This window comes from Podarcis filfolensis (genome assembly GCF_964270895.1).
Source record: "Podarcis filfolensis genome assembly, chromosome: 12".
Classification (NCBI taxonomy): Eukaryota; Metazoa; Chordata; class Lepidosauria; order Squamata; family Lacertidae; genus Podarcis; species Podarcis filfolensis.
This window is the reverse complement of record NC_139614.1, coordinates 27,028,263-27,050,201: the sequence shown is the minus strand read 5'-3', so window position 1 is coordinate 27,050,201 and position 21,939 is coordinate 27,028,263. Positions and strand designations below refer to the sequence as shown.

General features: G+C 42.0%; 1 protein-coding gene across 1 annotated transcript in view; it reads right to left on the bottom strand.

Annotated features, from left to right (window-relative positions):
* MEOX2 (mesenchyme homeobox 2) overlaps positions 1-18,226 on the bottom strand; it is a 66,814-nt gene extending 48,588 nt beyond the window's left edge. Inside the window, exon 1 of the mRNA XM_083578866.1 lies at positions 17,089-18,226. Within this exon, the coding sequence (XP_083434992.1) occupies positions 17,089-17,641 (553 nt within the window). The 5' untranslated portion in view covers positions 17,642-18,226. The remainder of the gene's footprint in view (positions 1-17,088) is intronic.
* Positions 18,227-21,939: the final 3,713 nt, after the last annotated feature.

Below are 21,939 nucleotides of genomic sequence, written 5' to 3'. Positions count from 1 at the left end.
TACCCTCACATCCACCCCTGTCAAGTCAGCTTTGTATTTAGTTTCTGTGTCTTATGGTGCCAACTGTGCAGAACACCAGTCTGCTCATTCAAGTCCACTCACAAAGCCACAGGGAGGAAATGAAATCCTTTTCATCTCTCTCTCTCTCTCTCTCTCTCTCTCTCTCTCTCTCTCTCACACACACACACACACACACACACACACCAACTTTAAAGGTACTTAGCACGTATGCACATGCATGCACAAACCCTGGCAGGATTCTTATCTAGTGGTACCTCTGTAATGCACGCTATTTTCATACAAATTACTCACAAAACAATAGTTGGGAATAAGTGATTCCTTTTTTACCACTTCAAGACTGCAAATGCAGCTCTTTCAGGGGGAAAAATGCTGCAGTCATTAAATTGGGCATTCATCCAGAGCTCTTCATTTCTACGTCCCACCGCTGCTATTGGGAAAGCTTTGGAGGAAAGGAAGATCTGCAAGGGGTCATGGGGGATTAGGGGAGGAGCTACCTATGTACCAATGTTCATGATAGCATGAGGAGGCTTGGAAATAAAATAATTTATTTTCTTATTATTATTTTGTGAAATGTGTTAGCTTAGCTATTCTGAGCCTATTCTGAGCTGAAATGTGTCAGCTTTCCCATCACTACATATAAGTGTACAATTCTAAATATTTTCCCCCAATAATCACATTGAGCAATTGTTAATTCTTAGCTATGTAATGCTGTTCATTTAAACAGATTTTGAAACAGTGTACTACAGCAAAATGGCTTGCAATGTTGATATATAAAGCTGAAGGGATATCCAAATCATCGCCCTACTTCATAAATAGGGCCTGACAGTTTAATAGTGGAAGATACAGAAACAATTGCTTCTAACACAGGATATTTTATCTCTATTTATATTGAAGCTTCATTTTATACAGAACATTCTTGTCCTTCTATTTCTAATGAAGAAAATATTCCCAGGCTACATTCTGAGTGGACGTCACCTGAAGTCTACAGTAGTCTGCTAAAGCTTGGGAGATATGCTGACTTTTCCCTCCGTATTGTGCAACGCAATGAAAATTAATGAGGCATCATCAAGCTAAAACTATAATCAGCTTTAGAGGATGTCATTTATACCAGTGGGGTTTGAGCAGTCTAACTATACTCAGGTTGGCAGGCAGTTCCTTGCAGTCCTATTTTAATTATGGCTATTTTAATGAAAAACTATGCTGACCTTTCTGTAGTTTATTTCCAGCATGCTTTCTAAGAAAGCAATTCTCAAACTGTGAGTGGATAGTCACAATTAAGCAATAAAGCAAAAAGGAAGACAGTGACTTCCAGATCAAATAGAAGAGGAGGTGTCAGTCAAAGTTCATGTCCTTCCTTTGCATGCAAAATATTTCTGGTTTAATTCCAGGAACTACAGATAGGAGGGCAGGGACCAGGCCCCAGTCTGAAATCCTCTATAACTGCTGCCAGTCAACATAGACAGTGCTGAGCTAGATGGACCAATTGGTCTGACTCTGTATGAAGCAGCTTCTTCCCATGCTTCTAATGTGACTGATCTTACAGTAATATCAAGCACAGCTTCTATAGCTGACCTTTGGGCCCAAACAGGTTCATATGGAGGAGAAATTAGGCAGTGGAGCATAACATAATGTCTCACTTTGTAGTGGGCTTCAATTTGTGTGTTTCAACAACTCTGTGCAGCCCTGTGCATGGGAACCTGCATGCAATTCCTGCAGTTAACTGAGAAGGTCATTTCTTCTTTACAGATGAAGGATTGAGGCTGAGTCAAAAACTGACCTGAGGCTACCAAGCAAGTCCATTGTCCGCTTATGACTTTGATATATTTCTCTGGCTAACACAGTCCCCATTGGACTACTGCACTAGCTTTCATGAGGAACAGGGACATTCATGCTTATAAGTTACGTTAATAAAATTTACTGTTGGGATAACCCCCTAATTACTTATGTCAAACTAAGGAGAACAAACCGAATCTTAAATAGGTTTATATAGTGTCAAGTCAAACTTCTGTGGCTTGTATGCTTCTTCTATAGACCAGCCAAAAGTGAAGAATCTTTCAGATAAGCCATGCCAACACAGGAGAGAGAGAGTGAGAGAGAGAGTGGGGAAACAGAACAGAAATGCCTGAATTTACTGCCCCCTTCCAAAATGCTATGCTAATCAAGGTGGCTAAGAATCCAATAAACTTGTAAAATAAGAATAAAAATAACTGCAGTGATAGCAACAGCTATCAAATAGCTGGGGGGGGGGACTTGCTGGGAATTGTTTTCATGGCCCTTCAACCATAAAATCTGAGAAATCATTTTGGGAAGGCTGTTCTACATTCTGGGCACCACAATAAAAAAGGTTCTCTCTTATACTTACTCACCATGTATCAAACAGCAAGGGTGCCAGGAGAAGGGCCCCAGAGGTAGCAGCAAATGGTTTGATGGGATGCCACTGTTCACCTCATCTCCAGTCAGTTACATTGCTGCTGCTTACCAGGAGGTAAAGTAGGGAGTCACAGCAGTAGGAAGGTTGGTATACTGGAAACACATGGTCAGGAGCAGAGGATTAGCTTAACTAATGCATTTGCACCTCCATGACCTTGCTTCACCTCTGCCTCTGGGTAAGCTGCAGTGGTATGACCAAACAGAGGTCTGGTGATGAGTGGCACTCCACCTAAGCCATCCACTAGTGCTAGGGATGATTGGATCTGTCAATTTCAGTTCTCCAATTTTCCAGTATTAAATTCAGTTACACACATTTCCACAGAAATTTGCTATTTTTCTTTTTAAAAGTTACTCATAAAAACTTTTTAAAAGTTACTCAGCATTCTGGTGTGAATTTCTCCTAATAAACAGATTTATTTTTGCATGTAGCTTTGCCTAATGTACATATTTTGCCAAGAAAGTTCCCCTAACACATTTTTGAACGCTATCTTCACTAATACTGTATATGCATTTTATGCACACACTTTACGTAAGTATGTAAGTGTATATGTACACATTACTTGGCTGGAGATCTGCATTGAAAAATTCATAGAAGTTCAAATTTCAAAAGTTGACTGTGTTTTGATTTGCTTATTTCAAGTAGTGCAGTTTCAATAGGTTTACCTTTAAATGAGAACTGAATAGAATTCCTCCCCCTTCCCTAGCTAGAGGCAGATTAAAGTACACAAGCTGGATCATATGAGGAGGGCCGTTTTTAAGGTACTATGCCATTTAGGGCCTTAATGATTAAAAACGGAAAATTGATCTGAATACAGAAACCAACTGTAGATAATAAATATGATGCACTCTGCTGCCTCCAGTAAATATCCTGGTGTTCAAACTTTGAACCAACTGAAATTTCTGAATTGTCTTCCAAGGCAGAACACATTACAGTAATTTAACCGTGAATGACCGAGGCACTGTCTGATTATTCATGTCCTAGTCTCTTCCAGGTAATATTACTGTAAAGGGAAACCAGAAGAAGGAAGGGACCAGTAATAGGAAAAGAGGGACAGGGGGAAGGAGAGGAGATCTCAACGGTACACAAAAACAAAGGTTTTTGTTGGCCCAACATGTTTTGATATACACTTTTTTCAGGAGCACTTAAAAAGCAGGTGACTTTTTTCCCCTTTGGGGTGCTCAGTACCAAATGATTTGATTACAGAACTCACTAGACAACAGTGGTACATATTTCAGAACATATTGAACCAATAAAATCTTTATTTTTGTGCACCCTTGAGATCTCATCGCTCCCCTTTTTTCTAGTTAAATTACTGTAATGCCTCTACCCGGGTCTGCCTTTGAAGGCAGTTTCAGGAATTTCAACTGGCAGCACGAAGAGAGTGTTCACTGACAAAGCACTCTTTGTTTTTATTGCAGTAGTTCAATAACTGAGAAAATATTTTTGTTTTTTGTTAGCAAATGCTGTGCTTGACTAGGGGCGGGGGTGTGAATCATAATTAAAACAAGAATAAAATACATGAAAATATAGTGTTATATGGGATCATTGCAATTTGCATCCAGTTGCTAATTAGTCCACCTGTTCAAATACTCCAAATTAAAACCAATTTACTTAGGGCTACGTAAACCCCACAGCTTCTATTAAAGTTTTAATAGAGTATTAATAAATTCAAAAATAATAAGATATGAAAGGAGAAAATATTTATATTTTACACAGCACACTCACAACCACAACTTCCACATTATCTTAGTGTTTTTCCCCAAACAACATCTGAAGTTGTGACAATGTAGGAACCCAGGATTCACCATTCACCTGAGAGATAAAGGGAATGTCATGCTGTAGGGTAGCCATTTATTGATCTCAGTAGAACTTACTCACAAGTAAATATGTTTAGGGAAATAGATTAGTTTTCAAACAGATGAGTTGTGTTCAGCATTTATTGAACTGGCATTTATTTTAAAATATAATGCACCAGCAAATTTATTTCCTTTTGTTTGTGCAAATGGGAAACTTACATGATCTGGCAGCCCATTTATGAAAGTATGCTCTTTTATCAATGAATCTAACTGGACCTTTGCATCTTTACTCAGAAGTAAGTTCCACTGCTTTCAGGATAGCAGCCTTACAATTTCTCGCAGGAACATGATAATCTTTTCCAGAAAATGCACACAAAAGACTCTAATTCCTCTAGTCCTGGATAAATTGACTTCAAAGCCTGCCCAATATCTGAAAGCAAAGACTCTTAACTACAGAGCCAAACATTTGCTTGCCCAAGAAAAATATACAATCATAATACATTGATTAATCATCCTATTATTTAAATTTTGTCATATTATTGCTATGATCCCAGATATTTCATTGCTCTTCATTTGCACACACGGCAGTCTTTTTAAAAAGTTAGAAGCATCATATTAATAGACTTAAAATGCTTAAATTAACATGAACATGTTTCTTTCATATGTATCCCCCACCCAGCTTTCTGTTGTATGTTTATACAGAAATCTTATACGGGGCAATCTTAGCATTTGGTATCCAAACTGCTAGTATTGTTGTGGCAATCATGCTGTGCTGCAGTGACTCACCATAGAGAATATGCAGAATAAAATTTAACAGGTTCCATTATCAGCTTGATTCAATGATGGTCTAGGAAAACCAGCTTTATTGCTGTGACTAAATCCACCTTAGTACACACTCTGAATTACCATCTGAAAGAATGAGCAGCAAGACTCTTAAGGTAAAGGTAAAGGTACCCCTGCCCGTACGGGCCAGTCGTGACCGACTCTAGGGTTGCGCGCTCATCTCGCTCAAGAGGCCGGGAGCTGGCGCCGTCCGAAGACACTTCCGGGTCACGTGGCCAGCGTGACGAACCTGCAACAGATGAGCCAGCACCGGTGCCGCACACGGAAACGCCGTTTACCTTCCCGCTATAAAGCGGTACCTATTTATCTACTTGCACTTAGGGGTGCTTTCGAACTGCTAGGTGGGCAGGAGCTGGGACCGAACGACGGGAGCTCACCCTGCCGCGGGGATTCGAACCGCCGACCTTACGATCAGCAAGTCCTAGGCACTGAGGTTTTACCCACAGCGCCCCCCGCAGGACTCTTAATACCTATGAAAAATACAGTTTGGCTGAGTTACTATGCTTAATTCCACTACCTTCTAATCTTTAATAATCCATCTCTTCAAAGGGTTCCTGTACTTTTTCTTAGTATTTTAGGAAGCCATTCAAACCCAATATCCTCTGGAGTGTGTGGAGTTTGGAATACAGTGGTACCTCACGTTAAGTACTTAATTCGTTCTGGAGGTCCGTTCTTAACCTGAAACTGTACTTAACCTGAAGCACCACTTTAGCTAATGGGGCTTCCCGCTGCCGCCGTGCTGCCAGAGCACAATTTCTGTTCTCATCCTGAAGCAAAGTTTTTGACCTGAGGTACTATTTCTGGGTTAGTGGAGTCTGTAACCTGAAGCGTCTGTAACCTGAAGCTCATGTAACCCGAGGTACCACTGTAGAGAGATTTCTGGCTGAGCTGGGATGAGCCTGGGCTCAGCCACAGCTATACAGGCCGAATTCCTTCATCCACAGGGCTGGCCCTATGATGAGGCAGAGTGAGGCAGCTGCCATGTGGGAAAAAGTTGTGACAGCTGTGTGGCCTGTACCCGCTATGCTATCCCGCTGCTCTCAAGTGCGGTGGGCTATATTTTCCTTTCACCGATATTGGATTAAGATTCAATTGCCAGTCCAGCTGTCTTCTGTATGGGCCTTGGGAGAGGATGCCATCTTGCCCTTTGCCTCAGGCAGCGAAATGTCTTGAGCCGGCCCTCTTCATCTTGTTAAGTGTCAGCTCAGCTAGGGCTCAACCAGGTAAGCTGAAGGTGGCTGAGCTAAGTCTCCAAAAAGGGGTCTCGTATAGGATAGAACAGGGGGAGACTTACTCCCATCCCAAACCCTATTCAGCTTGGTCACATGACCTAGCAATCCAGTGGAAGCTGCACTGCAAAAAGGATGGCATAAGTCAAATTAGTTTAAAGGCTTGTTTCCCCTCTCCAGGCTCAGGTTGGCCCAGCAGCCAGTTGCCCTGCTCCTGAATGGAGTTTGGAATGTGTTGGCTCCCTACTCTTTTGTATTGCTCTGTCCATTAAAAAGACAAAGGTGTTTGAGATAAGTCTATCAGAACTCCTTCGAGATCAGAACACAAAGGTCTATTTAACTGAGAGGTTATGTTTATTATTTAAGATGCACAAAGCCGAAATCAAGGATATTTTTTTTTTTAAAGTTGTTTCTAATTTAATGTGTTGCTTACATGAGATAGGAAAGTGTTTATAGTTTCCCTGGTTACAGGAGATCAATAGCAAAGAGCAATTATAAATCAAAATCCTCCAGTGTCTTTTTTCCAGAAAGCACAGCATGGAAACCATGAAGGACAGCTTTGATCATTTCAAACTGAAGACAAGCAGAGAACAGAATTACAGCACAATGCTAACCATGTCTACTCAGAAGTAATTCCTATTCCATTCTCCCAGGTAACTGGACTCAGGATTGCAGCCTTAGGGAACAATCCCCAAACCACGCTACTGCAGGAGGGTTCTGTTGCCATGAAAGTCCTTGCTGCACTTGCTGAAAGCACAGGCAGTCAGGAAGCTACCATTTGCAAAGTCAGTAGAAACCACCAACCCACTCAACAAAACAGGTCATTATAGGGTCAAGGAAGAGCTGGCAGTAGATCCACTGGTTCAAAAGCTGGCCCATAACCAGGTGAAGAGCCTGGCAAAATCTCCTGTATTTTTGAGAACGGAACATGAAAAGAATGGACTCACTCCCTGCTTCCAGCAGAGATGTTTTAAAAACTATCCATATATTCCTTTCTATGCCATGACCACTTTAGCCTATTTTGAAAGTCTTTCTTAGAGGAAGAAACATCCGCTGTAGCGTGCATATCCATTTATTTACTAGATTTTAACACATGCACATTGCTGTAATACTCACTCAAACTGGGAATAACAAGAAGTTTCTTTATGGAAGTCTTGATGTATAACTACATTGTTTCCACCTGTCTACACACAGAGAAAGCTACTAGATTTCAATTCCATGACAAACTTTGGAGATTTTTAAATACATTGTTGACGATGAGCTACACAGCACAATTTTTCTCCTTTTAAGGGAGTGATGTGGTAGGCTCAATTTCTGGTGCAAATCGTAGTTCTCTTGTCAATGCTGAAAATAATTATAGACCCACTGATTTACTATCTACCTGGAGAGGGGGGATTATTAGTGGCTGGATGTACAACCTCTTGAGGGGTCAAGAAAAGGACTGTACAAATATGTGGATAACTCGCAAAGAACAGCACCTGCATTTAGTCGTGCATATTATTTTCACTCATATTCATTTTCAGTGTACTTAAGTTAGTCATGCCCCTTGATTCTACTCTGATTATGACTTACTTGGGTACAACCTTGCATGTGTATTCATTAGTTTTTCCTCCTGTCATACCAGAAAGAAGTTTCTTATTAGCAAAATCTTTTCCTTTTAATGCTTATTTGGCTTCCAGGGTAGTTTCCCTGGGTGGTATTAGTTGAATCCAAGTATGTTCTTTGGAAGCTGGCTTCAAGCACCAGGCCTGCTGGCAGACATGTTACGAAGATGTCTGCAAACGTGACATGAAGGTTGGCAACCCTGCCATGTGAGAATCTCTTGCAGACAACCACAGCACCTAGAGACAAGTCATTTGGGTCATGCCTCCATGGCAGTGACCAGAGGAGGAATGACTGCTGGGAGGAGCGCAAAGAGAAAAAGCACCGTGGTACATCTGCAGTAGTACAACCGGGCACCTTCATCTGCCCCCAGCTACAATAAAACATGTTTTCTCCTGTACTGGTATCTACGGCCACAGCAGGCACTGTAACCTTCCAACAGTTTGACTTCACCCCCAAAGGTGCACTCCTCCATTCTCCCAAGACAGACGGATGCCAACCAAATTTTAGTTATTTCAATGAGACCATTAAAAAAATATCTTGCAAATTATTAATTTTGTCTGTTAAAAAACAGCATGAACTGCAGTGGAGTAGATCCAAATGGGAAAGGATAGCTACTGAAACTAATTCAAATATCCTGGTTTCCTTGCTGTTCTTCTACTGTTTTAAAGGGGTTCTGCAACTTCTGTAAAAGCTGCTTTAATGCTGGCAGACTGAATGATAGGAGACACAGGCCCCTTCTACTGTAAACAACCATGGGTTACACGCTCATTAGGAATATACAAACATTAAGCTTTGGAGTTAAAGCCTTTGTACTACTGCCTCTGCATAATTACTAGCACGTTTTAAAATAATATTCTGCAGTAAAGAAAATAAATAAACTCTCCACCCTTATTCTCCTGGCTCACCTCAACTCCTACCGCTATTCTCCACCTGTTGCTGAAACTGAAGGCATATCCCAGGTTCACTAAAGCTGCAATACCAACACGAACTCCATCTAAAATAAACTTGTTTATAAATATTGGGTTTAATTGCAGAAGGAAAGGACCATCTTGTGTTTTCTGCACCCGTATACCCTGCACCCAAACAGAACCCCTAAAGTCCGACAACTAGGTTCAGTACTGAAAGTCAGATAAACTCTTTCCTACTTTACTCGCTTTCGTATGGCTAAGTCAGTTTACTGCATTAAAATATATTAAAAAGGAAGAGCTTCATCAGACTTATTTTTTGGAACCATATGAATAATAAATCCCAAATATGGTATTTCATCTAGTACAGAAAACTGTCCTTGCATACCTAGTGGGGAGGAGTGGCTGTTGCCCGTCTTCTTCCCCTTATATCACCAACTGCTATTGAGGATAATTTCTGATCTCTGCGCAAACCTCATGTATGCCAGTAGGTTTGCTCAAAACAACCACCTATTTGCAGTTGCTAACATTATTTGCAGCAATCCACGTAAGATTTTCTTCTGAGCACAAAGCAAGCAGATAGAGTTGCATATAAGCAGCTGCTGCTTACTATGGTTGACTGTTCAACCTGGCTTTTATATGACAGTTGGAGGGAAAGAGTACAAGGTAAAATAAAATTCATTGTTTTCATTATGTTCAAAATGCAGTGGAAACTATTTGTAATGTTTAGAAATTGGCCTATATAGCAGATCCCCCCCAATTTTCTATTATTATTTTTTTAAAAAACACTGCAATTTGTCCTGACCCTAAAAATATTAAAGAATGCTCAATTTGCTATGGTTCTATTTTCGCTTGCCAACATGACAACGGATAAACAGAAATAAGGATATAACAAAAGGAATTTAATTTGTAAACGATATATGCAAAATTATTCTGGGCCAGCAGTATATATAAAATTATACTGTACCACTGTAAAGGTACACATTTTTCTTTAATTATGTCTTAAATGTGCAATTGTCTGAATGCAACTTTGCTTGGGTGAGTTACTAGCCAGTTCAGATTAAAGATGAGGACTTATTGGCAGTTACAGGCATTTTACTACAAGACAAACCCAAACTAGATAAGCATTCAAATTCTATAATGCATAAAAACAGAAAGTAATTTGAAGTATCAACACATAAGCAAAACTTAACTTGCCTTTGTCTTATATGGTCTCATACTGAACTAAGCAATCTCACACCATTTGCACAGGCCGTGTATTATCTCCTACCCTGATTTGTAAAATTAAGTTCAGTTGAAATCCATGTACTATTCTTCCGAGCAAATCAGATTATACAGCACAATCTTTATGCAAGTTTACTGTGAAGTAAGGATCCTTCCAGACTGTCATTGTTTGCAGGTGAGATTCAGTTTCATACCGCCAAATTTAGCTTACCCAATTATAGTGGATCGGGAAGTCTTACACAACATATACTTTCCCCTGAAAGATCAGACCTTCTGAGATAAGGAAAGTGTTGGGGAAATGCATTGGAGAGTGTGGGATAACACTTGTTTTGGTGCAACATCATCTAACCTCCTAGTAAACAAATCACAAAGAATGCTGAATAAACAAGTCATCTGGAAGCAGTATAGTCCAATGGAATGCAGTGAGGGCTATTCTCTAGTAAGTGCATTCAGAACACAACCTCCAAGTTTTTAAAATTAAAATTCCAAAAGTATTTTAATGAACTTCAATTATTTTAAAGCTGTTTTGATATATCATAGGGAAAATTCAGAAAAGCACGCAACTTGTTTTTAGTACCCACATATGCATTTGAATTGTGTGTTTTTTAAAATCATAGTTTCTTACACCACATCATAAGACAAGGGACATGGTGGTTAGATGTTCAAACTAAATATTTTAAAAATCCTATGTATATATGCAAACAGCCTAATTCAACCCATTGCTCTCCCGAGGTTCCACAATTCCCATCATCCCTGATTACGGGGCTGTGCTACTTGGAGCTGATGGGAGTTGTCATCTAACAAAATCTGGAGGGTACCAGGTTGAGGAAGACTGCTCTAGAGTATGTCTCAAGTTGTTCTTTGGAAAGTAGTGGGTTTTATCATTCACACAGCATAGTTCCAAGTGTGAACGCACTGTGTTCAATGGAGGTTACTCCAAAATAAGTGACTACAGAATTGCACATTGATTCAAAAACCACTTTGTACTAAAATGATCTTATCTTCTAATGCGTAATTATAATATACTGTAAATAAAAATGTCTTGTTTAGAAACTTAAACTAATACAGTAGTACCTCAGATTACAGACACTTCAAGTTACAGACTCCGCAAACCCAGAAATAGTACCTCGGGTTCAGAACTTTGCTTCAGGATGAGAACAGAAATCGCGTGGCAGCGGCGCAATGGCAGTGGGAGGCCCCATTAGCTAAAGTGGTAACTCAGGTTAAGAACAGTTTCAGGTTAAGAACGGACATCCAGAACGAATTAAGTTCTTAACCCAAAGTATAGCATTTCATATTTTCATATTAAGAATAATTATTAGCCTCACACTATAATTATAAGCATATTCAAAGTAATATTCTTTGCCTTAAAAACAGGTACTTGTGTTATTTGTGTTTTGACTCACAAAAGGAAACTCCAATCCTAAATGCGTCCATCCTAATCTAGAGCTCCATTCAATATACATATAAAGTTCAAGGAGACATGCAGTTTCCACATTCAGGAGCTCTGAACTTATTACAGAGGCGCACACTCTGATAGATGTTTCATACTATTCTAAATAGGAAATCCCTTTCTTGCATGTTTCAGAGTTCCATATGCCTAGCAGAATACCCGCACATACAATGTGCTGCTTTGGGTTACCAGGGCTGGCCCGATACATTTAGCTGCCACAGGTGGGACAGCAAGTTCTCCATCCCCATCAAGGTTGACCAAGTTATTTTGGTACTTGAGGCAGAAGCTCCCATAAGCACCCTTTCAGCCTCCCCGGCAATAACAACACAATAAATCACATAATAGTCAATTTGCTACCATTTCATGATACCAAATATCAGTTGTCTGAGGAGCCTGCCTAATGGTAGGATTTGTATTTGGCCCTGTATTTGTAGGAATTGTTTTAAAGTTACTATGTTATCAGCGAAATATTTGATTAATCTAATTAAGCCAAAGTTTTGGCCCGAATCAAGACATATCTACAATACAGTCATATCTGTTTAGAATCCTACAGCAAAATGCAGTAAAGCATCGTTCCCTCTCTCTTTCTTTGTGATAACTAGTTTACTTTGGGCTCGTGTATTTTGGAAAGCAACCCCGAAGACTACAGGAAAAGCTACTTTTGAATTCAGGGAAACTTTCAAAAGCAGCTTGTAATAATATGGCGTTGTAGTCTGCTGCTCAAAAGGGGGTGGGGAGTGGGGGGGAAATACCACTGGGCACACATATGGCCTTGGCTGGGGTTAAAAGAACTAATTTAGGTATGCCAAAGGCTGGGACATGTGGGGATTTTAATTTCTTCTTCTTCTTTGAGCACCAGACCACCCATTGTGCCATATAAAATGTGCTTTTAAAAGTCCCCTTAATTTCAAAAGTGGTTTGCCATTTGGCATGGGGAGGTGATGTTTGAGAAACACAAGCCCAATGTCCCCCATGAGAACGCAGAACGAGTTGTGCTATTCTTTGGATTCTAGCTCATAAGATGCACCTATATCGCATCTTTGGTTCCTGGCCGGTAGGATTCGGTGTTTTTGTTCAAGGTGAATGATATGTTGATAATAATAAAAAACCAAGCATAATGAACAGATTAGCTCTGTCTGAAAGAAAAACACACATAGCAAATATATTGTGCTTGTACTGTAGAAGCATGCTGAAAAGTTTGAGAATTCGGATGAATCCGTTATGCTATGTGTATGCATGCATGTGTATATAAACCAAAATGCTTTGGCGAGTAATCATTAAAAGCAACAAAAAAATCACACTATTAGCAGGCATTTACCAAATCATTTTCTCATAAGCGATATTTTTAATAAGTACGCTGGTGCATGTATTTTTAAAGGCATTTCTTGGAAATTATTGCAAATATTTTGGAAGTAATCCATCAGATGCTACCGCTGCACAACGTTTGGAGTTTATGCAAGACTCCAGGTCACTTAATTGAAATTGTGCAACAGTAGTATGTACCAGGTTCTAAACAGATTATTACAGAATTATCAGTCATTGATTCCAATGGATTTAAGGACACCTAATTCTGTGTGATGTTAGGATAGCATGTGGTAGTTTAAGTTTGAATCTCAGGGTTGCAAAACAGTTCATGAACATGGAAAAAATAGTTTTGTCATTATTTTAAATAATTAAGAAGCTTTCCCAAATAGGTATAATAGGGAACAAATCCTACTGATGCCAATGGAAAATAAGTAAGGAAATGTGTTTATTCATCAGTTAATAATGTAGGGAAGTCTAGCATCAAGGTATATGGAAGTGATCAGCAAAACTTACAATATGCAGAGGATATTTTATAAACCTTCCTTGTTATCATTTGTTTACTTTTGGGATTAATATATTTAATATTACTGAAGATTAATTTCTGCTTCCATATTGCATATTGCCCACCCTTCCTCAAATTCTTAGTTGGCACAGTATTCAACAGTTTGCAAATGCCTACGGTAATTTTGTTGCCTGTATTAAATGAATTCTAAGAACAGACTTGGAGACTTTTATTTATTTATTTTTAAAATGTTTTTTCAACATGCACTTTCTTAAATATGTAACTGCTATTATTCAAAATGCTATCAAATAATATTTCCTTTTTTAAAAAAATATTTCCATATTCTTATAAAATTGCTTTCTTATTACATTTTTCCATTCAAGTCTCCCTGATAATATCTGATATTTAAGATATTCAAGAATCTCTAAGGGCAGCTTATCAGGTGGGTCAAGAAGCAATCCAAAATAAATAATAAAATGATTTACATTTCAAACTCCATCTTGTTACTTGCAAGGCAAGAACCACTGAATTAAACAGGCCCGGCTTGATTATAAAGTGCACGTCCTTTGTAATAGTGAATTGCTTGTATTCATCTCTAAATATAAACTACATTTTAACCAACAGTGAAATAAAGATAAGTGTAGACAGAAAGCTAGGATTAATTTTGCATGACAGATCAAATAAATAAATGTTAAATAAAATGAATAAAGGTTTCTACCTGGCCATTGTTATCCTCATTAACATAGGTGAATTAACCCCCACATTTAAATTTAAATTTGTTTGCAACATATACCCACAATTATTACACAAATGCTCAGCACTACAGTGTTGAATTCAGAGGTTTTGATATGAAAGAGGTGCAGTGATGGACGACATAGATCATTTAAAAGGAAAGAAGTTAAACTGATTAAAGATTGTTGTTTTTCTCATGCTAGGTTATATTACATCAGCGAAAGATACTATCAAAAGGGAGCTACTGCGGACACATGGAGGAACTGTCAGCAGTTGTCTGCTAGTTTTGATGACTGAATTTCCCATCATGATATCATGTACAGATCATGTTGGAAACAGATGACAGTTTCCTGTGATGCTACTGCAATCAGTCAAATACAGAGGTCTTTTTAACCTGTTGAAAGTCAATACAAGACAAGGGCAAAATGTAAGTCTGTTCATTGCTCTGCAAAGGTACCTACTGTTGCAAGTTATAACTACCAGTGTACCAAAACACAAACGCGTTGCTTTTGCTACTGATAGGGTTTCTAATGGAAGAAAAATTTGTACAACAGTGATGCCAGATGAAGAAAATTACTTACAATTGTTCATTGTCAGCACCACTGTAAATACATGCAGATACATTTTGGGAAAGACTCTATTGAGTTCTTTGGGATATAGAGGTTCTAACAAATGCAATGGTCTAATTCATGCCTGTTTAGAATCTACACCTTAGGCATTGCCCTAGTTATTTGTACATAAAAATTTTCTAACGTGCAAACGTGATAGACATATGTATAGGTATTAATCCATAGGCGTTCAAGTTTCAAGAAAAATGAAATAGCAATTTGAAATATAATCTCTATTCATATGGGAAAGTGACCCCCACAAAAATCATTATTTCAGTTATGTCAGAAAGATGCACCGATTTGAAGCAGAAAACAAAAATATGTAATTTACATATACTGAATAAAATTCTGCCAAAAAAACCTTGTAACTGGACTAATTTAAAATTGGTATTTGCCATCCATTGTTAAGCACGTTTTGTTACAAATACTGTTCTGAAATATACAGAAGCCATCCTTGAAGGCAACATTTGCATAATGAAGTCTATAATAGTGAAGAATTTCAATAATTTAGACAAATTTATGCCAGCAATCTTATACAGATTACTGGGAAGTCAGCTTCACTAAATTTCTTTTTCTAGGTAATGTTTGATATGACATGGATCTAAGGCTGTAATCCTAAACAGTATTCCTGTTCATATGAATGCATTTAGGATTGTGTTTTACTTTGGGTTACTTGTATTACAGAATATTACTCACTGCAACTCAACTTTAAATATATGAGTTTTTGGATTTCAATAAAAGCTAAATATTAATATTTTCCTTCAGTTGTGATGAGCTGTTTTCTTAACATTTTGCATTGTAAGAAGTTTTCCTTCTTATTCTTCTGCCAATTAAAAATTATTTCTCCTTGAAATAGTAATAATAAATTACCAACTTAAACATGTGAAAAAATGTAATTAATCACTCTTTATATAAATATACAATTTCTGTTTGCAGATAATTCAGTGTTCTCAGATCAGCAAGACCTTTCCCCCCATAAACTGCAAGATAGAAATAATAAGAAACTACAACACTGTAAAATAATTGGCGCAGAAAATTGCTCAAAAAGGATAGAAAACTACAAAATGTAGACAATTTCAAATATGAGGTTTCTACTACTTATTCTAGCAATTATAAATGACACTAGACAAGGTCAAGGCTTTCCTTGTGAACTTTTCATACTGTCTGAACACGCCTATTACTTTCTCTTTCTAAGCATTGCTTCATTTATCTTCCTCTCTCTCTCTCTCTCTCTCTCTCTCTCTCTCTCTCTCTCTCTCTCTCTGTGTGTGTGTGTGTGTGTGTGTGTGTGCATGTGTGTGCATGCACAAGCACATCTTACCTTTAGCTGTTTTACTATGGGACTGACATCTTACATTTCTAGCTTCCCATTTGGAATTTTGTAGCATATTAAAACATTTTACAGAATCGCAGAATTTGTTGTAGAAAATATGCAATCCAGATAAATGTGCATGTCAAAATTAGCTTTAAAACTATAGGACATATAAAATAAACTCTGAAGTGAATGGAACGTCCATGTAAATGCATCTGATCTCAGAATACCCCTAAATTTAAATATATTGAATTTACTTTCAAGTAAATGTCTTAAGAACTGAAATGTAATTGCAGAAATTCTACACTTTTTACTTTACATTGTTATTGATCAAAATTGAAATTCACTTCTATTTCTTCCCAAATAATGCTTTATGCTCTGTATACAAGACTACGTACGGTATAAAAAATGGCATTTATTGTGGGTATTTAAATAGTATACATACTATTCAGTTTGTAGTCTCTACCTGAAGAAGTTGCACTATGTGCATGATATAATTTACACTGTATCTATTATACAAGTAGTACTGTAAACATCTGAAACATGTACGTCAAATTTATCAGTTTATGTGCTTTTCAGAGGCAGGAATCTCGTTTTAGACATAAAACTGTTTACATTTTGTGTGTAACCCTCTTAATCCATAAAACCAACCAAAAGAATAACTAAAAACTTCTTCCAGGGATAGAACTTGCATGGTTCAGTTATATATTAGGCAGCCCTAAAGAGAAACGGGCTCCATGACTGCTCGTGGCGCTTCATCCAAAAGCGCGCAGCAGCCTGCGACTCTGAACAGGAGGGGAAAGGAGGACTGAATGGAAACCCTGGTGTTAGAGATGCCAGATTCCGAAGCAAGTTTCTCCACCCCGCCCCGCCGGCCAACGATTTTATGGTCCACCACCTGATGGTCCCTGCATCTCTCCGCCCGCGATGAAAGGTCTAGAGGGCGATGCGATGCGCTCTCCGCGTCTCCCCAAAAGGTGACTTAACCTCACCAAAGGAGCGCACAGATGGGGTCACTTTCTTCGCCAAGAGCCCGATCCACCCGGGGGTGGGTTTCCCCTTCCCACCCCCCGCATCCCACCCACCTACCCACCCAAGAAAAGACACGAGGGGCGCATTTACCTGAGCTGTCGCTTTTCCGCTTGCCCGCGCGCTTCTCGGTTTCCACCGGGGACAGCGCCTGCCTGCCATAATCTCCCGGAGCGCACGCCGCCCCCGTCGGGGTGCTGGTCCCCAGGCTGGATGAGTTCGAGCACAGTCCTGGGGGGCTACTGCCCAGCTCCGGGGGTCCACCCGAGTCGGGCTGCAGGCACAGGCTGTGCCTGGCCGAGGAGGAGGGCGGCGGCGGAGGGGGAGGCGGCGGCGGCGAAGCCATCTGCGGAATGTGCCAGTTCGTCTGCAATGGCTGGTGTTGCTGCTGCTGCTGCTGCTGCGCTTGGTGATGGTGGTGGTGGTGGTGGTGATGGTGGTGCCCGCGGTGATGCTGGCTGCCGAACATGCCCTCCTCGCTGGGGTATCCCGCGATGATGCAAGAGGAGGCCGAGGGCGAGAGCTCCGGGTAGGACATGTGGTCGGAGCGGCCGTGCAGGGCGAGCGCCGACTGCGAGAAGGGGTGCAAGCCCTGGCCCGGGGCATGGTGCGGGCTGCGCAGGCAGCCGAAGAGCGTGTGATCCATGGCGGCGCGCAAGGCGGCCCCGCTGCCCAGGGGAGCCCGCGGTTCAAGAGGCGCCGGGGCGCTGCGCTCTCCTCCCAGCCAGCCACCCCCCAAGCCACCAGATGCCGCCGCCGCCGCTGCGCGCTCGCCAATAATCCAGGGCTTGTGCGCCCGAGCGGGGCCTCGATCGGATGCTCCCGATCGGCGCGCTGTCCGCCGGCGGCAGAAAGGAGGTGGTCCCGCGCAAGTGCTCCGAGGGGGAAGCGGCTCGCCGAGGTTATAAATACAGGAGTGTGTAACGTGAGCCGGGGGCTGGCTTAGCGGCGGCGCGGCGGCACTGACCACATGCGAGCTGCCTCCGCGCGCCAGCCAGCCCAGCGGCCGCCCGCCCGCCCGCGGCTCCCCTCGCCCTGACCCCGGCTCGGCCTCCGAGGCGCGATCGGGAGGCAGGGCGAGCTGCGGCTGAGAGGGAGCCCCGGGCAGGGACAGGGGGGACCCGCTTCCGCCCAGCGTCGCCGCTCCTCCCAGGCAGAGGGGGCCAATGGGGCAGCTGCTCCGGCCAGGGTCCCTCCTTCCGCCCCTTGGGCCCGGAGGGAGAGGGGCAGGTGCCACGAGGAGGAGGTTACTACTCCCTATATCTGGGGGGCACAGCCATCGAAGGGAGGGTCATAGCTGTCAACTTTTCCCTTTTCTTGCGAGGAATCCTATTCGGAATAAGGGATTGTCCCTTTAAAAAAAGGGAAAAGTTGACAGCTATGGGGAGGGTGGGACCCAGCCATTGGCGTAGACAAGGAGAGGGCCAACTGCCTCCACCCCCATATCAAGTAAATCAATAAAAATACTGCTCCCCGCTAACATAAATCCTGGCTACGCCCATGGACCCAGTCTGGCAGGCCAGGATGCGGAAGCCAAGAGGAGAGAGCCAGGATCTCCCTCCGGACAGTCGCCTAGTGCAAAATGGGATTGGGCCTTTGCGCAAGCAGCCGCCTGCCATGACTCTTTTGGTCCACATCTTCTCTCTGGGGGAGAGATTAGGGCTTGCTGGGAGTGGGGCTGGCGGGCAGCAAGACGTCTCTCCGGGCAGCCTTGCTGGACCTGCTCCCTCTTAACAGGAGACCAGGACGCGCGGCCTCTTCTTCCCCACTGGCTTGCCCGCTCTCAGCCGCTCACCTGCACTTCCCCATGGAGCCAGCCTCCCTCCTTGGCCTGCGCTCTCCCTTTGAACAGTAGAAGGCGAGATTCGCTGGAGGAAGTTGGAGGGGCGCTTCGTACGAGGAGTGCGCCCTCAGTCTCATGTGCGCCCACTTTCACACCCACACAAGGCGTCCCAAAGTTCCCCACGGGGGACTCTGTAGCTGGTGGCACTTCAGCAGACCAGTGCTGGGGCCTGAACAGCTGGCCTATGGTCCTGATCCTAGCCCTGCTGAGAGGACACTTAGAAATCTGCAACAGGCAGCATTATCCGCTACAGAGTACCCATTTCACCTTGTCAAGGTTTTTATTTGTGCTTTTCTTATCTTTTGAACCAAGCTGAGATCTTTGGATAAAGGGCGGTATATAAATCTAATAAATAAACAATGGCAGACAAATCCATAGAAATAACACAATATCTGCCTTTGGGTTTAGAATCTAAGAAAACATGGCGAAAGGAAAAGGGGGTGAGGAGGGAAGAGGCAAACAAGCAAACTCAGGCACCAAATTATTAATGTTACAAAATTCTTATAATGATGAGCTTGGATGGAAGTTTTGTGCTACATAACCTCACATATATATCCAGTGTCTTAAAAAAACAGGAGGGGGGATGCCACATGAACATACAATGTTAACATCTACCATTATATGCTTCGTTGGCTAATAAAACTCTGTCTATGTCATCCTCTCAACAGGATTTTAAAATTAATCTCTCTGGTGCAGTATGTTGGCTGTTTCCCCATCCCCACACTAGTTAATTTGCAATATGGGGAAAGCAACGTAATCTGGGGGTTATAAGGAATACTGAAATAAGGTATGTGATCTGTGCTAAACAAATGTTGAGGTTCTCCCCTGGCTAAATATTAGACTTCTCCCTCCCCTCTGATAGATGGGTGCACACACAATGGCTGTAGAACATGTACCAAGGATGGATTTATATGAAGTAAGTTTGTGCTCTGTTTGCGCCACTCTTTCGCCCAAACAGCATTTGTCACAAAGGATGCGCAAAATGTAAGCCTGCTCTGAAGTGATGCTAATGTTAAATAGGGGCTCTCTATTTGGAAGTGAATGAAGTTTCATTCTTTCCTCAGCCCTTATGAGCCTGAATGTGTATATATCAATAAAGTGGGTTGTATCTGACTATCGCTGAGAAGAGGCATCATCCCAGTATCATTCTGGAGCTTTTAATTGTTTCTCTGGGATGTGGATAACTTGGGCTTATTCTGTATATCTGAAAAGTAGATTCTTGAGAACAAGACTTTCCTCCAAATCAGCATGCTTTTTGAACTTGCTTGCCTCTCAAGAAATGCACTGACTGAGTGAAGGGAAAACTTATCAGATGGATTAGAATCAAAGTTTACAGGAGAGCCCAATGTAACTTTTTTTAAAAAAAAAAGTTTGTGTCATCTCCCTCTTTCACTTCTTCAATTGGGGCATTTTCAACAAAGCGAAAAGACTCTCTGTTTGGGCCAAGCCTCAGGCCTATTTCAACAAAGTGAATACATTTCAATATGGCAAACAGCTGGTGATCACTTGCTTTATTGAGCAATTGCAGGTGTGGAGAATTCATTTTACGCTACGGTTACCCACACCTGCCCATTACTTGATCACCATCTTGATGGGCGTCAGCTCTGTGACTGGAGATTACGAATTTAGTGGCACAAAGCTGTGAGCAGGTTTCTCTGACGCAAATTCTCCGCCTGCGAAAGTATTCTTAGATTTGCCTGATACTAAGAGATAACTGTGACCACCTGAATCAGTTCGCTGGCTGTCAAACTGTGTAGGCTAGGGACCAATGACAAGATATGAATCCTTCAGATACTTGACAACACCCCGCTTTCCCCTTGTAAATTTAGGTCAGTCTCTAAAATAGCTAACCCACCCACGGGATCCAGGTAAGATCTATTGACATCAGATAGGTCCAAACAGTATGGTTTGCAACTCACAAAGGTGGAACTGCCTTTCCCTAGAGCTCTTTACAAAGAAAAGAAGGAAGAAACTGTTGGCAGATGAGCCTTAAGCAGAAGGGAAGTTTCAGGCTCTGAGCACTTAAATACTTCAGCTTGATTTGGGGCTGCTTCGAAGGGCTAGAAATAAATATGTGGAGGAATAAATAAACGCGGGTGGAGTAAACAGAAAAGAGTGTTTGCTTGAAGTGTACATGAAAACGGGACGCTTGGGGGGAGGGGGCCGCCTTCGAGGCGGAGGCGCGTTTGGAGTCCGAGGCGCTGCGTCGCGTGAGGCAGAGCGCGGGAGCGACGAGGCGCAAAAGGCGCTCGAGCGCCTTCCCGCCTCAAGCGCCTGACGGGATTCCCTCGCCTGCCCAGCTAGGGGGGCGTGCAGTTGTCGCGCGCCTCTCCGGCGTCCCTGAGGCGCGATCTGATTGGCCGCTTCCCTTGCTTTCCCTCTACCTGACAGAATTCGAGCCGTCGTGCCCGACGTTGCTTGCTAATAATAACAGCAATAACAATAGCCAGAATCTCACCTAGAGGTGCGAGTGGGGCGGGGAAATCTCTTTTTAATGATAAGGTGCCATGGAGGCTGAGTTAACTTGACAGGATCGACACGAGGAACCGATGGTCATTTCGGCGCTCGAGTTCGACTGGGAAACAAATCACGGCTTTGGGAGGCAGACCCCTCACGACCTCTTATGTCAAAGCTTGTGACAAAGCGCCGAGTCTCTCCCCTCCTCCCGCTCCACAGAGCTGATTATTTCTCATCTGAGTAGTAAACAAAAATATTCACAGGGCGCGCAAAAGAGGTCGCAGGTTCTTGTGCTTTCAAAACAAGGCATCCCGCCCTTCCTCATTTTACACACAAACACACGAGACAGTTTGTTCTGTTCCCTTTGGCGAGGCTGTTTGTATTGTCTCAGGTGTCAGGAGAGCCTCCGAGGGCGCTTCGAAACAGCAAACGGCAGAGACAGTTGAGCTGACCGCTGATAAGCAAACGATTTTTTTAAAAAAGTGTTTCCCGCCTTTTCCCCTTCTGTGTTTGCGCTTGTGAAATCCCAAACATTTAGTCCCCCTTTGTAAATTCTCGGGCGTGTGAAAACGCGCTCTCTCTCTCTCCCTTTCCCCCTCTTTCTCTCACACAAGTCATTTTCATCTGCCAGTGGGGGGAAAAAG